Source organism: Theobroma cacao, chromosome 5 (genome assembly GCF_000208745.1).
Source record: "Theobroma cacao cultivar B97-61/B2 chromosome 5, Criollo_cocoa_genome_V2, whole genome shotgun sequence".
Taxonomy (NCBI): Eukaryota; Viridiplantae; Streptophyta; class Magnoliopsida; order Malvales; family Malvaceae; genus Theobroma; species Theobroma cacao.
This window is the reverse complement of record NC_030854.1, coordinates 2,793,477-2,807,237: the sequence shown is the minus strand read 5'-3', so window position 1 is coordinate 2,807,237 and position 13,761 is coordinate 2,793,477. Positions and strand designations below refer to the sequence as shown.

At 33.0% G+C, this 13,761-nt stretch overlaps 1 protein-coding gene across 1 annotated transcript; it reads right to left on the bottom strand.

Moving 5' to 3' along the window:
* LOC18597944 (shikimate O-hydroxycinnamoyltransferase) lies at positions 2,341-3,944 on the bottom strand. The gene is made up of 2 exons (XM_018120886.1): positions 3,534-3,944; positions 2,341-2,946 (listed from the first exon to the last, which is right to left on the bottom strand). The coding sequence occupies exons 1-2, from the start codon at positions 3,942-3,944 to the stop codon at positions 2,341-2,343; spliced, it is 1,017 nt and encodes a 338-aa protein (XP_017976375.1).

Here is a 13,761-nt window from a genome sequence, read left to right as displayed (position 1 = left end):
TTGAAAATTCACACTTTTTCTTTGATTTTCTCTCTCTAGGGTTTTGTTTTTATTTTCTCTCTCTTCTTGCTGGTTTGGCCAGCCATGGGGTGGAAGATGGGCTGATTTTTGTGCCTTTTAAAAAGGAAAATAATAAATTAATAAAGGCATGACACGTGGCATCATGTCATTGGCCCGTTTTTAAAACTTTAAAAATTTTAATCTTTTTTATCTCCACCACACAATTAGTCAATGGTCAAAATGAGGATAAGAGATGACCATGTGCTGAAAAAATATCATGGTGGTGGAAAATTACTGTTTTGCCCCTAGGGTGATAAAATTACCATTTTACCCCTATACTCCAAATTATACCGGAATTAAAATTTTTTACTTCTAAACCTCAAATCATACTCCAGTAAGTCAAATGGGGCCAAAAATTTTTTCTAAAAATTCTCATTTTGTCCCCATGTGGCAAATGACCATTTTGCCCATGGATAGCGAAAATTTCAATTTGACTCCAAATTGATCCTCGAACTCCGAATCACCATATTAAACCATTCTGGTACTTTAAAATTCTTAATTTCATCGTAAATTTTCTATTTGATCTAGTTCGAGGCTTAAACCAACTTTGTTATACCTCTAGGTACAATACCGATTTTTATAAAATTTTCGAGACTCTCCTAGCATGCAAACATGCTATCCATCACATGTATGTCAAAACAAATATTTTTATAGAGTCGGGCTTGTCATCTTCTCCCCCACTTGGATCAACCATATGATCCTTCTTCATGACTGATTTCGACATCCGACTAAATATTAATATTTTAATATTATTAAATTAATAAAATATTATTTTATTCTAAAAATTTTATCTTGTCTCCTTGGTACCCAAAATTCCTTATTATGCCTCACTTGACTTTCGAATCGCCTTTTATCTCACAAATTCTCCTCCGATAAAATTATTATTATTTTATTATTATTTTCTCACTTGCGAAATATTTTATCCTAAACTACTCCTTTCTTCTTTTATCACTTTTAAACATTTTAATTGACCTCAATTTATATTCGATCAACTTTATTTATCATCATATCAAAGTATGAGTTATTTCAAGAATCCACTGTATTCAGTGGCACATTGCTAGTACCCTAGAGTCTGTTCTAATACCAATTATCATGACCCACACCAACCTGCAAAGTATTATTTGTTTTGACCAATTAAGCTTTATGGTTATATTCCACAAAAAGTGCTTCAGAGATTAAAAATGGTGTGAACACTTAATTACATAATTTTTTTAAAGATATATTGAGAATCTTTCCATATAAAGAGACACTTTGACTCATTGACTACAATAATATATTTCTTTTAATAAAATTACAGTCATAATGACAAGTTTAATTTGTTGAATAAAATAATTATTATATAATTTGATTCATTAAATGAAATTGACAAAGAATAATACCAAGGTGTTACATGCCTTCCTTTCGAAATAATAAAAAAGTTTTTTTTTTCTTTTGGAGTAGACGAGAAGGTATTGGATCCCAAGGTATTTTCTTGCTAGTTAACATCTAAACTATGTGGCATTTATTTTCATAAGAATAATTGAAATAGTCAAAGTTAGTATATTACATTTAAGTGGCATATTGAGATATAATTGAATATTTGTATGATATTATATATCGATCTAAAGCAACTTAGTAAGAGAAGATGAATTCATGTTAGTTAGAGTTAGAATAAAGGGATGAACAAAAAAATAAATAAATGAAAAGGCATCAACCTATTAGATTGCTTCTGTTTTTTCTTTTTCCTCACAAAGGAAAAGGAATTTAATTATCATTACTATTATAACAAGATTTAAAAGTTTGGCACATCTAGAAAGTGGAGTGTCCAAACCGAAAATAAAGTAAAAATGAGAAATTGACACCATATATCAAACCACCGACTGAATACAACAAGAAACAACTCAAAAAACAACTTACGAAAACAGAATAAGACCACTCAAAACCACTCAACAGGTCTAAGATATATACCCCCAAATAATCCAATAAAACAAGATCACAAAGGACTCAACGAATCCAAACTCGACCGAAAGGAGAACAATTAGCAGCGAGCAAGCCCTTATGTTGCCAGAATTCGTAAAGGAGCTTTCCAAAGAGTTTCATGTGAGAGGTCTCCAGACGTGTCACCAATGTCAAGCTCCCATCCTTAGTCGGGCTTGGAAGTATGTACAACTTTCCTTCATGGACAATATTTGCCGGCCTCATAAAAATAGGACGACCCCATCCCAAATCTGCATCATGGATAGGCAACCACATCCAACTATTGATACTAAGGTTTGGGCACCGCATAATTTGCGGCCCTCGCTAGACAGATTTTATGTCAGGAGCTTTTTCTATGTAGTCAATACTAGATCTCAGATATTCATCATCCATTACCTTCAATATTTCATGAATTCTCTTTATGGTATCTATGAATGATTCTGATAGAAGATCACCGGCTAGAGTAACGGGTGCAGCGTGGAAGATTACATTGCCAAAGTAGCCAGGTGGGAAAGGAGGACGCAATCTATTCCGTCCATCAATTGGTATGGGTAACTTGAGTTCTTGATCCCTTAAGAGGTCTCTTGCTTTGGTTGCGCAACGCCATATGTGTGCAGTTAAGATACTATAGGTGCTGTATTTTGTATTACTGTTTGAATTTTCATTTACTTTAGCTTTAAGAGCTTTTAGATGATCAGCTGTGATTTTAAACATAGACATAATTGATGATTCGGGGCTTGGTTGGGATTTCGGAGTTAAAAATATAGTTTTCAAAGAAGGAGATGGTTCAAATTCAATATGACGGAGTGTTGGAGTTGGTGGATTTCGAGCTCGAAGAAGGGTAACGATCCAGGAATGGCGCAATACTAGGGTACAAGCCTCGTGCCGTGTCAGCCCAACTATTGATAAAATGAAGTGCAGATGGACCATCTACCAATGTATGTTGAGAAGAAACTCCAAGAGAAATTCCTCCACATTTGAAAGTAGTTACCCAGCAATATTCACATAAAATTTGTTCTTATCAGAATCGTGTAATCTTCATTTCAAGTACAAACCCTTTAAACTAGAAAACTGAGCACACAAAGTACATATTATTTACATGAATTTGTATCTAGCTACACGACCTGCCGAGTTTAATTGATAAATGTATGAAATAATCTAAATATATATTCCCTAATTTTGAGAGTTTTATCTCAATTTTGAAATATATTAGTTTAGGTATATTGCTTATCTTATAGTGAAGATTCAAATTTGCTAGTAGCTATCTGTAAAGGAATGAAAACAAAAAATATATATGTATATATATAGAAATAGTTAATTAAATAGTTGAAAGAAAAATGAAACCTGGTCAGCATGGTTTTCACTTCTAAATCATTAGTTTTCTCAAAGATAATGTCAGGTGAGCGGCTAAATAAAATTTTTTCTTTAATAATTTTGCAAGTTAATTATATGTGAAGAAACAACTTTATTAATTTTTTTTCCTTTTTGATTCTTGGTTTATAATAGCTATCTTGTACCTGTAACCCAAGAAGCGGATAAGAAGAGATTCCTCCAGAATAGTCAATTTTTGGAACTAATTGAGGAGTTTTTGAGCTATCAGCGAAATCTCTAACCAAATCATCCATGATAGAAGTAGTGTTAGCCTCTATGAATAACACTCCCTCTGCATTGCACACTATTTCAAGTCTTCCATTTTCATCATATCCCAACCTTCCAGCTACTGGATAAAATGGCACAAGAATCTTACTTAAAGATTCCTTCAGCACTTTTGTGTCAAAAAAATTGAAAGAGCCATTTGGCTTGTAGAAGTATACAGTAGAAATATGGTATCTTGTCATCAGCAAGTCCATGTTAGAGACCCATAGCCTTCGGCTTGGAGTTTCTTCAGTCGGACATACCATTGTTGACTCCTTCATGATAATCTCCATCTTTTCACCACCTAAAATTAATTAGTTAGTAAATAAACATAAAAAAAAACTTTTATGAATCTGCTGTTTTGGTACACAAAACCTTTAAAGAATCGGAAGTTTTTCATTCCTATTGGATTGAAAGCCACGTCTTTTTACTAGGCAAGTTCTTTATGCAATTCAAAGGAAAAGCTTAGTGACAATACCTTATAACCGTAGAAAGAAACGGGGCCTTAAATATTGGTGGGAAATTATAACGAAACCTTGAGAATATATCGTGTGTGCGGAATGAACAAAGCAGAAGGAAAATGAAGAGAGGAGATTGTGCAGTGAGTGATGAAGTCTAATCGTGTTTCAAGCTTATTTATAGATTACAAGGGAAAAAGGGGAATTGAACATAACCAAGAGGACAAACAGATCATGATTGTGTTAACAGTACCCAATTCCAACGATTCATTTTTCACGTAATTTTTGCCATTCATACTTTTTTTTATTTATCACAAGCAAATTTAATGATATGTTTGTGATAATAAGTATCATTGGAGTAAAGCGGAATGATTTGCCCAGCCGACGGCTGCCTATTTTGACAAAGTGAAAGAAATGACGAACAGAGGACAGAAAAAGCAAAAGAACCCGTGATTCAGACCTGCTACTTCTAGAGCCAAGAAACTGTATTGACAAAGTGAAAAGAAGTTAAGCACAGGAAGTGTTCTCATGGAAGCTATAGGAGAATTAACCTAGTATATAGAGTTGTAAAAATCAGGGAAATAAATGAAAATTATAATAAAGTAAGTAAAATAGTAATAAGTTTGAGGCATGGTATTATTGTTCTTAAAGATAATTTTTGTCTCTGCAGAGTATAAAATTCGGTATAAAAGTTCTATAACGGTTATACTCCAAGATTCAACAAATTATTCCTTATAATTCACACAAACACGTAAGGGATAGCAAAAACAGTAAAATAATTTTTTTTTAAAAAATAAAACCCAGCAGGAAAAGAAAGGAAAACAAGGATAGAGTATGCAGAGAAGATTTAGAGGAGAGGCTTGGTGTGGTTTTGAGTGAGGTAGGTACGTTGTATTTATGGGCAGAGCAAAGAGTTAACGTTACAGAATATCAGCATAAAATCAGTGAAAAATCAAAAGAAATCAAGATGCTGAGTCAAATATCGTTTAACAAATATCTGAGTTAGACAACGTGCAGAGAAGCTTTAGAGGAGAGGCTTAGTGTGGTTGTGAATGAGGTAGGTACGTTGTATTTATGGGCAGAGTAAAGAGTTAATGTTACAGAATATCAACATAAAATCAACATAAAATCAGTGAAAAAATAGAGGAAATTAAGATGTTGAGTCAAATACCGTTTAACAAATATCTGAGTCAAACAACGTTTAAGAAATATTATGCAACAGACTCAGGAAATATTCTAATGTAAAAAAAAAATTAAGCCAAGGTATAAAAAGTTCACTTTGACCTAGCCCGCATGTATACTCGCGCGTAGGAGAGAAATCTGTATTTTCTCAAGGCTTGGCCCAATCTCATACGTGCGTGAACCCACTCCTCTTTTCTTGCTTGCAACAAGCCCATAATAGGTTTTCATATATAAAGCACTCACCTCTTTTATACCTTGGCAATGTGGGATGTTGAGACCTTATGAAATACACTATTTTTCCAACAATCCCCCACATATTTCATAAGGTTTCATAGGAAGTTTTTTACTAGGTCAAATTTCATTTGAGTGTACCATTGTCTGGTCCATTTGGCTGGTTAGGAATGACATCCTTTTTACTGGTAAACTCTGGGACTGCAAACAAACGTATGACATGGTTAAACTCCAAGTTGCTTGGTGGGCTAATGCGAAGTGGCCAAACATGAATGTTTCAGCCTTTGAACTGTCTAGGCAGCCTAATATAGGACTCCAACCCAAGAAAATTAAAATAGCTAAATCGGATGAGATTTGGCAGCTTTCTTCGAAGGGAATGGTGAAATTTAATGTTGATGGTGCGTAAAGAGGGGATCCGGGCCAGGGAGGTATAAAGGGTATCCTAAGGGATGAGGAAGGTAAAGCTTTAATCTAGTTTTCTTTTTTGGTTGGAATTGCTGATGCGAATACAGCTGAGATCTTGACAGTTAAAAAGGCTCTCCAAATGGTGGCAGCATCTATGTGGGCCACTACTGATTGTGTTATCGTGGAAAGTGACTCAAAAAATGCAGTTAAATGGGCAAATGAGCCAACAACAGCCCCCTGGAAGCATAAAACCACCATGATGCTTTTGGAATTTTTCAAAACTCAACTAAAAGGCTGCAACTTTTTGAAAATTCCAAGAGCTGTCAGTGGGGCTGCTATTTACCTGGCAAAGGCGGGTGTTGAGAGAAACGATGAGTTCCTATGGGTTTTGGCTGATGATGGTGAGGATTACACGATCCCTCATGAGATGTTGGAGCATTGAAGTACTTCTCTAATTGAACAGGCTCTCTCATTATGGAATACGGAACTGGTTTGTCCTGCAAGGGTCACAATATCTTCTTTTTCTTAATACAGGGGTTTCTGTGCTTTTTATTTTTGTGAATGAATTGTCATGTTGTACAGGGGTGATATGTGTCTTTCTAGTTTGGCTTGATCTTTTTTTATTTATGAGTCTTACCAAACCTCTAGTGCTTGTAGGGTGGCTAGTTTAATTTTCAAGCTATACAGGGGTGGTTTATGATTTTCTTATTCGGCTAGATCATCTCTCGAGTTTTGAGATTTACCAAATCTCTTGTTTTGTTGGGTGATTGTATATTTCATTTTTTTTTTGGTTCTTTAAGTGATCTAGCTACTGCAGATGGTGTTTTTGTATTATGCAGTTTCCTTTGTTTGGTGGTCGGAGGCCATACTATCCTCCTTTGGGATATACCTTTTGCACAGCTAATGAAATGTTTTCATCTCGGACTTTCAAAAAAAAAATTTCATTTGAGTGTAATATTGTGACTGGTGCTATTTAAGCTATGAACTAGCTTTAAAGAGAATGAAACATAAATCACAGAATTTTGATGAAGTTTATAACTTATATGAACAAAAAAATTCTTTATGTGAAATATAGTTTTTATCAATCACATTACACCTTCACAATTTCTGCTATTCAATGAAGTTTTGCGCGAATAAGCCATGCGCATGCCTAGTTATTCATAAGTGCTCTAGAGAATTTTTCACAATTCTCATAAGAGCAGCCCCACTCCACACTTATATAAGCGATTCCTTCAAGTGTATACTGTAGTTTGATACACTACCTATAAGAGATATGGAATTCATTACGAGTTTAACTCAATTTCTCTTGCATTATAGTTTTGCACTATTCACACACCATAAAAGAGATAATAATTTTAATAGTGTATCAATTTATCAAGAAATAACTTATTATTACCCATATGAACCTGATTCATGGGATCTCCAATCACATAAGTTAGGTTACTATTATTTGTTGATTTCCTTAATTGGCTTAAGTCCTATTCACCTCTATGTATCGTTAATTAATTTTCTTCTCAAAGGTTTAGTTAGAGAATCGACCACTCTAACTTCACATAATTAATGGACATAATTCCATCTTTCAATAGCCACTTTACAACATCATGTCTCAAATGAATGTGTATATTCTTACCATTAAAAGTTTTATTCTTTACAATGGCTATTACCGCTTAGCAATTACAAGGCATAAACACAGAAAGTGTTGATTTCATTCGCAACGGAATATTGTTTAAGAGGTTTTTCAACCACTCAGCCTCATTGCCAGCCAACTCTAAAGTTATAAATTTTGACTCCATTATAGATTTATCTATTATTGTTTGTTTGACTGATTTTTAAGTTATAGCGCACCCACCAAGGGTAAATACATAACCACTTGTGGATTTTGTCGCATTTGAATCTAAGATCCAATTAGCATCACTATATCCTTCTAATACAATGAGAAATCCGTTATATAAAATACCATAGTTTATGGTACCTTTCAATATTTCATCACTCTGCTCAAGGCAGTTCAATTATCTTGATTGGGACTCTGTGTATATCTACTCAGTCTACACACAGCATAAGTTATATTAAGTCAAATATAATTCATCAAATGCATAAGATTCCCAATAATCTGTGCATACTCAGACTGAGCTACACTATCACCTCTATTTTTCTTTAATTAAATAATACTATCATAAGGAATACTCACAAGGATGACATCAAAATGTCCAAACTTTTAAGTAGCCTTTCAACATAATGCTCTTGTGTTAGCATTAAGTCATTATCACATCTTATGATTTTAATACCCAAAATAATATTGATTTCTCCCAGATCTTTCATATCAAATTTTGAAGCTAAGAAACATTTTGTTTTATTGACCACATCAATGCATGTACCAAAAATAAGCATATCATCAACATATAAGCTAATAATCACACATTCACTATTAACAATTTTTGTGTACAGACATTTATCAACTACAATAATAGAAAATCCATTACTAACAAGAACTTGATCAAATTTCTCATGCCATTGTTTTGGTGCTTGTTTCAAGCCATATAAAGATTTAATTAATTTACAAACTTTGTTTTCTTGACCAGGAAGAACACATCCCTTAGATTGTACCATATAAATTTTATTTTGTAAATCACCATTTAGAAAAGCGATTTTAACATCCATTTTATGAACAACAAGTTTCTAAATCGAAGCTAAGGCAAACAAACACGAATAGATGAAATTCTTTTTACTGGAGCAAAAGTATCAAAATAGTCAATATTTTATTTTTGAGTAAAATCCTTTGCAACTAATCTGGTTTTGTATTTATCAATAGAATCATCAGGATTAAATTTAAAAAAAAAAAATCCATTTGCAACCAATTGGTATGGCTCCAGGTGGTAAATCAATTGATTCCCAAGTTTGATTTTGAAAAATCAAATCAATCTCATTTTGTGTAACTTCTTTCCAAAACAGATTTTTTATATAAGAAATTGTATCAGCATAAGTTAAAGGATCATTATCTACAAGATAAGTATACAAATCATTACTAAAAGAAAAATTTTTTTCCTTGGTCTTTTACTCTTTCTCAAATCATCATTTTGTATTTCAAAATCATTTTTAGTAAAAGGTGCATGAGAAATTGTATTAGTTCTCAATGGAAAAATATGTTAAAAAAATTCAGTATTTTTTATTTCAACAATTGTATTATTATCAAGAACATCACTTTTTAATACGAAAAATCTATATGTAGCACTAAGTTCAACATAACTAATAAACATGCAATCAGATATCTTAGAGCCAATTTTTCTCTTCTTAAAATTAGGAAGCATTGCTTTAACAAGACACTCTCACACTTTCAAATATTTAAAGTTAGGAGAATAGCCTTTCCATAATTCATAGGGTATTTTACCAGTTTTTTTAAAAAGAATTCTATTTTGAATATGTTATACAGATAACAAAGCTTCCCTCACAAATTTTCATGTGCATTAGAACCAACAAGCATAAAGTTCATCGTTTCTCTTAATGTTTTATTTTTTCTTTCAGCTACACCATTTGATTCAGGTTAATATAGAGGAGTAATTTCATGAATTATTCCTTCTTTTTCACAAATATCATTAATCGACATATATTCACCCCATTTATCTGATCTAACTCTTTTTATCTTTTTATTTAGTTAATTTTCTACCTCAACTTTATATTTAATAAATATGTCATAAGCTTCATATTTATTCCTAAGCAAATAAATTTTAGTAAATCAAGAATAATCATCAATAAATGTAACATAGTATTGCTTACCACCTTTAGTCATAGTTTGTTTTAGATCTCCTCAGTCAGTATAAGTTAAACTTAATAGTTCAGATTCTCTAATTACTGAAATACAAGGTTTCTTAGTTGATTTCATTTCAGCACATATTTCGCACTTATTAAAGCATCCATTTTTAATACTAGAAATTAAACCTAGTGATTACTTTTTCTTAATATAGGGAATGCTAACATGTCCTAGTCTACCATGCCATAAATCAATAAAGTCAATCATGTAAGTCGAAGAACTGACATTTTCATTCAGAACATTTGAAATATTAACTACAAAGAATACCTCTTACCCACAAACACATTATTTTTTGTCATTACAATCTTGTCAAATTTGAATGACACTTTCACCTCATCCTTGCCCAATAAGGCCACAGAATCTAGGTTTACGCTTATATTGGGAACATGTAGAGCATCATTCAAAGCTAGGTTCTTGCCAAATGTGAGCTTGAGAAAGACTTTCCCTTTACCAAGAACTTGAGCAGTTCGAGAATCACCAAGGTATATTCTCTCTTCTCTTTCCCCTACTGGAGTATAGGAGGTAAAGGCATTTCTGTTTGCACAAATATGCTTGGTAGCATCTGAGCCTACCACCCATTCCTTCACACTGGCCACCATATTTGCTTGTGAAATGACCACAGCAATTATATCATCGGATTTAACTACTTTGACCAAGTTGACTTTCGAATTAGCAAGCTTGTCATTTCCTTTTGCTTTCTTCCTGCATTGTGCTGCATAATGCCCTGGCTTTCCATAAACAAAACAACAACTATCTTTTTTAAGGTGGGATAAGTAGCTTTGGGTTTATAATCAGGTTTATGAGGGTACCTCTATTGAAGCTGGGTGCTGCCTTGTGCCAGATTGGCTTTAGTTGCAACTTCCTTAGCTTTGGAGGCTTTAATCCCCTTCCGGGTTACGTCTTCATGATGATGTGCACAATTAAGTCTACAAGTGACAACTGCTTATGTTTCAATTATTGCTTGTAGCTATTTTAAGATTTTAACAGCTTCTCAATTAAAAACCCAACAACGAACTCTTCTTGCAAGTTGATTTTTTCAACCTTCAAATCATCTACAAGCTTGTTGTATTCATTGATCTAACTTTTGATGTCTTTGTCATCAGTCATCTTCCAATGATAAAAGTTGCCAATCACGAACTTCTGTTTCCTAACATATTCAGCAATGTATTTGGTAATCATTGACTCTCATATTTGCTTTGTTTCTTTGTAAGGACTGTATACATCAAACAGCTCATTAGAAAGTGTGTTAATGATCATATGACTGCATACCTTATTCACGTGCATTCATGGTTCAAGTATTTTGGCATCGTCTAGCTTGGAATCAGTCAACGCAAAAACCACCTCATGAACATCAAGGATTAAGAAAATCTTTTCTTGCCATTTTTTAAAGTTTTTACCATCAAAACCTTAATTTTGGAAACATCTGGAAATGATTAGCATATGAGACCGAAGGCATAGGAGGAACGGTCAAAGGAGTGGAAGCCATGGTGAAACCATTAACAATGGGGATGGCAGTAAAAACAGAGGCGGTAGTAGAAACAATGGCAGCAACATTATCAACGTGGGAATCCATCATCCTTAAAATTATTGTAAAAATTTGAGAAACAAATGAAAGAATAATAAAGCAAATAAAATAGTAATAAGTTTGAGGCATGGTATCACTGTCTTTAAGGATAATTTTTGCTCTTTCAAAGTATAAAACTTGTGTAAAAAGACTGTAGCAATTGTCCTCTAAGATTCAATATATCATTCCTTATAGTTTGCACAAATTAGTAAGGGATAGCAAGAATAACAGAATAATTTTTTTTGGAAAAATAAAACCCAACAAGAAAAGAAAGGAAAACAAGGAAAGAGTATGCAAAAAAGCTTTAGAGGAAAGTATATAAAGAAGCTTTAGAGGAGAGGCTTGGTGTGTTTGTGACTGAGGCAGGTAGGCTATATTTATAGGCAAAGCATAGAGTTAACATTATAGAATATCAGCATAAAATCAACGTAAAATCAAAGGAAATCAAGATGCTGAGTCAAATAACATTTAACAAATATGTGAGCCAGATAACATTTAAAAAATATCAAGCAACAACTTAGTTAGATAACGTTTAAGAAATATTAGGTAACAGACTTAGGAAATATTCTAATGTTTAAGAATAAGACTAAGTCAGATAAGCTTAAAAGACTCGGTCATTACGACTATTTCAACTACTACAGGTTGAGAAAAAAAAATTAAGCCAAGGCACAAAAAGTTCACTTGGGCCTTACTCACATTTATACTTGCGCGCATGGGGGGAATCTACATTTTCTCAAGACCTAGCCTAATCTCGTATGCTTGCGAGCCCACTCCTCTTTTCTTGCTTACAACAAGCCCATAATAGGTTTTCATATATAAAACACTCACCTCTCTTGTACCTTGACAATAGGCCTAGCAATTTTGGATAACACACGAGAAGACATAGGGTTAAATAGATTTGGATTTAACCTTAACGTATTTCATGTCTTAATATGTCAGACACGACTAACACGTTTAATTAATCGTGTTAATTGTGTTATCGTGTTTAATCATATTATTGTGTTTAAAGGAGTATATATGACACGTTTATCAACTTGTTAACAATTAATAACCAAAAACCATTTTAACGTTACTTAAATAATTTTAAACAATTATTTTAATAGGTTTTTTAAATTTTGTAAAGATAATAATGTACTTATGCCATGCTTAAACCCTAACTTTGAACTTTTATTTTGTTATATTTGATGTTATTATTATTTTATTTTATTATAATTATTTTTATAATTATAGATTTTAAATTTAAATAATAAAATTATATTTAATTGTAAATTTTTTTATTTAATCTTGTTAAACGTGTTAAATGTGTTAATCATGTTATTAATCATGTTGTGTCATATATTGACACGTTTAACAAATGTGTAAATCATGTTGTGTCGTGTTACATGGATATTAAACGTATATGTGTACGTATTTTAAATTTAAGACACTAATATTATTCGTATCGTATTCGTGTTTAACGTTAACGTGTTCGTGTCTAACACGTTTAAGACACGAAAACATGAATTGCGAGTCTACTTGACAATGTGGGATGTTGAGACCTTATGAAATGCACTATTTTTCCAACAAATAGGCCACACACATAAGAGGGCTGTACGCACACGACTTGCACAGATGTGTACAGGATAGCCCGTATGAAGTGAGTCCAATAACTGCTAAAAAGAGTAGCAACCAATAAAGTATTATATGGCATTTTTTATTTTTCGAAAAGCTAGAATTCTCCTCAAGATGGAAACAAGAATTAAAAGAAAAACAACCCTCCCTCCATTTAAAACAAAAATATGCAGACAAACAAAAATCACTCTGCAAAACAAAATCACCCCTGATCACATAATATGCAAAATTTACAGCCCCCAAAGCAAACATAATGGTTAGTTGAACCTTAAACAATAACCAAAGGTAATCACGATAATAACAAAAATCAAAACATTTCCTTGTACAAATCAAAAAGACATTCACAACAATTCAGTAAGTAAGGAATTGACAAAAGAAGAAGATAAGCACCCTTGTACATAAGGGAAACCTTCAAGCAATCCACAAAGAAAGGAAAGCACCCCAGCATTATAGCTCCTCCAATTAAGATGTGGAACCAAAACCTCCTTCATTAGCAACCCATAAGAATTCATCCACACACCGAGTACTAGTTTTAGCCAAAGAGCTAGCAGCACCATTAACAGATCTTGGAATTTTAAATCTACACCAACCCTTCAACTGAGACTAAAATACTCCTTAGACATCATAGTGTTGTTCAGTCTCCAAGCTATCGTCAATAGTTTCTTAGCCCACTTTACAGCTTTTTTCGAGTCATCATCTCCACATTGCTCCACCTCGATGTTACAACAGTTTTAAGAGCCTTTTAAATTGCTAAAATCTTAACAGCATTAGCATCAAGAACTACAATAGACATAGAGAACTAAATAAGCATTTTGCCTTCATCATCTCTCAAGGCCCCACCAATTTTTGTTTCA

Coding starts and splice junctions, on each gene's coding strand:
- LOC18597944 (XM_018120886.1), bottom strand. CDS start 3,944: ATGGAGATTATCATGAAGGAGTCAACAATGGTATGTCCGACTGAAGAA. Junction 2,947..3,533: donor ATCCGCTTCTTGGGTTACAG/GTACAAGATAGC, acceptor ATACATTGGTAG/ATGGTCCATCTGCACTTCAT.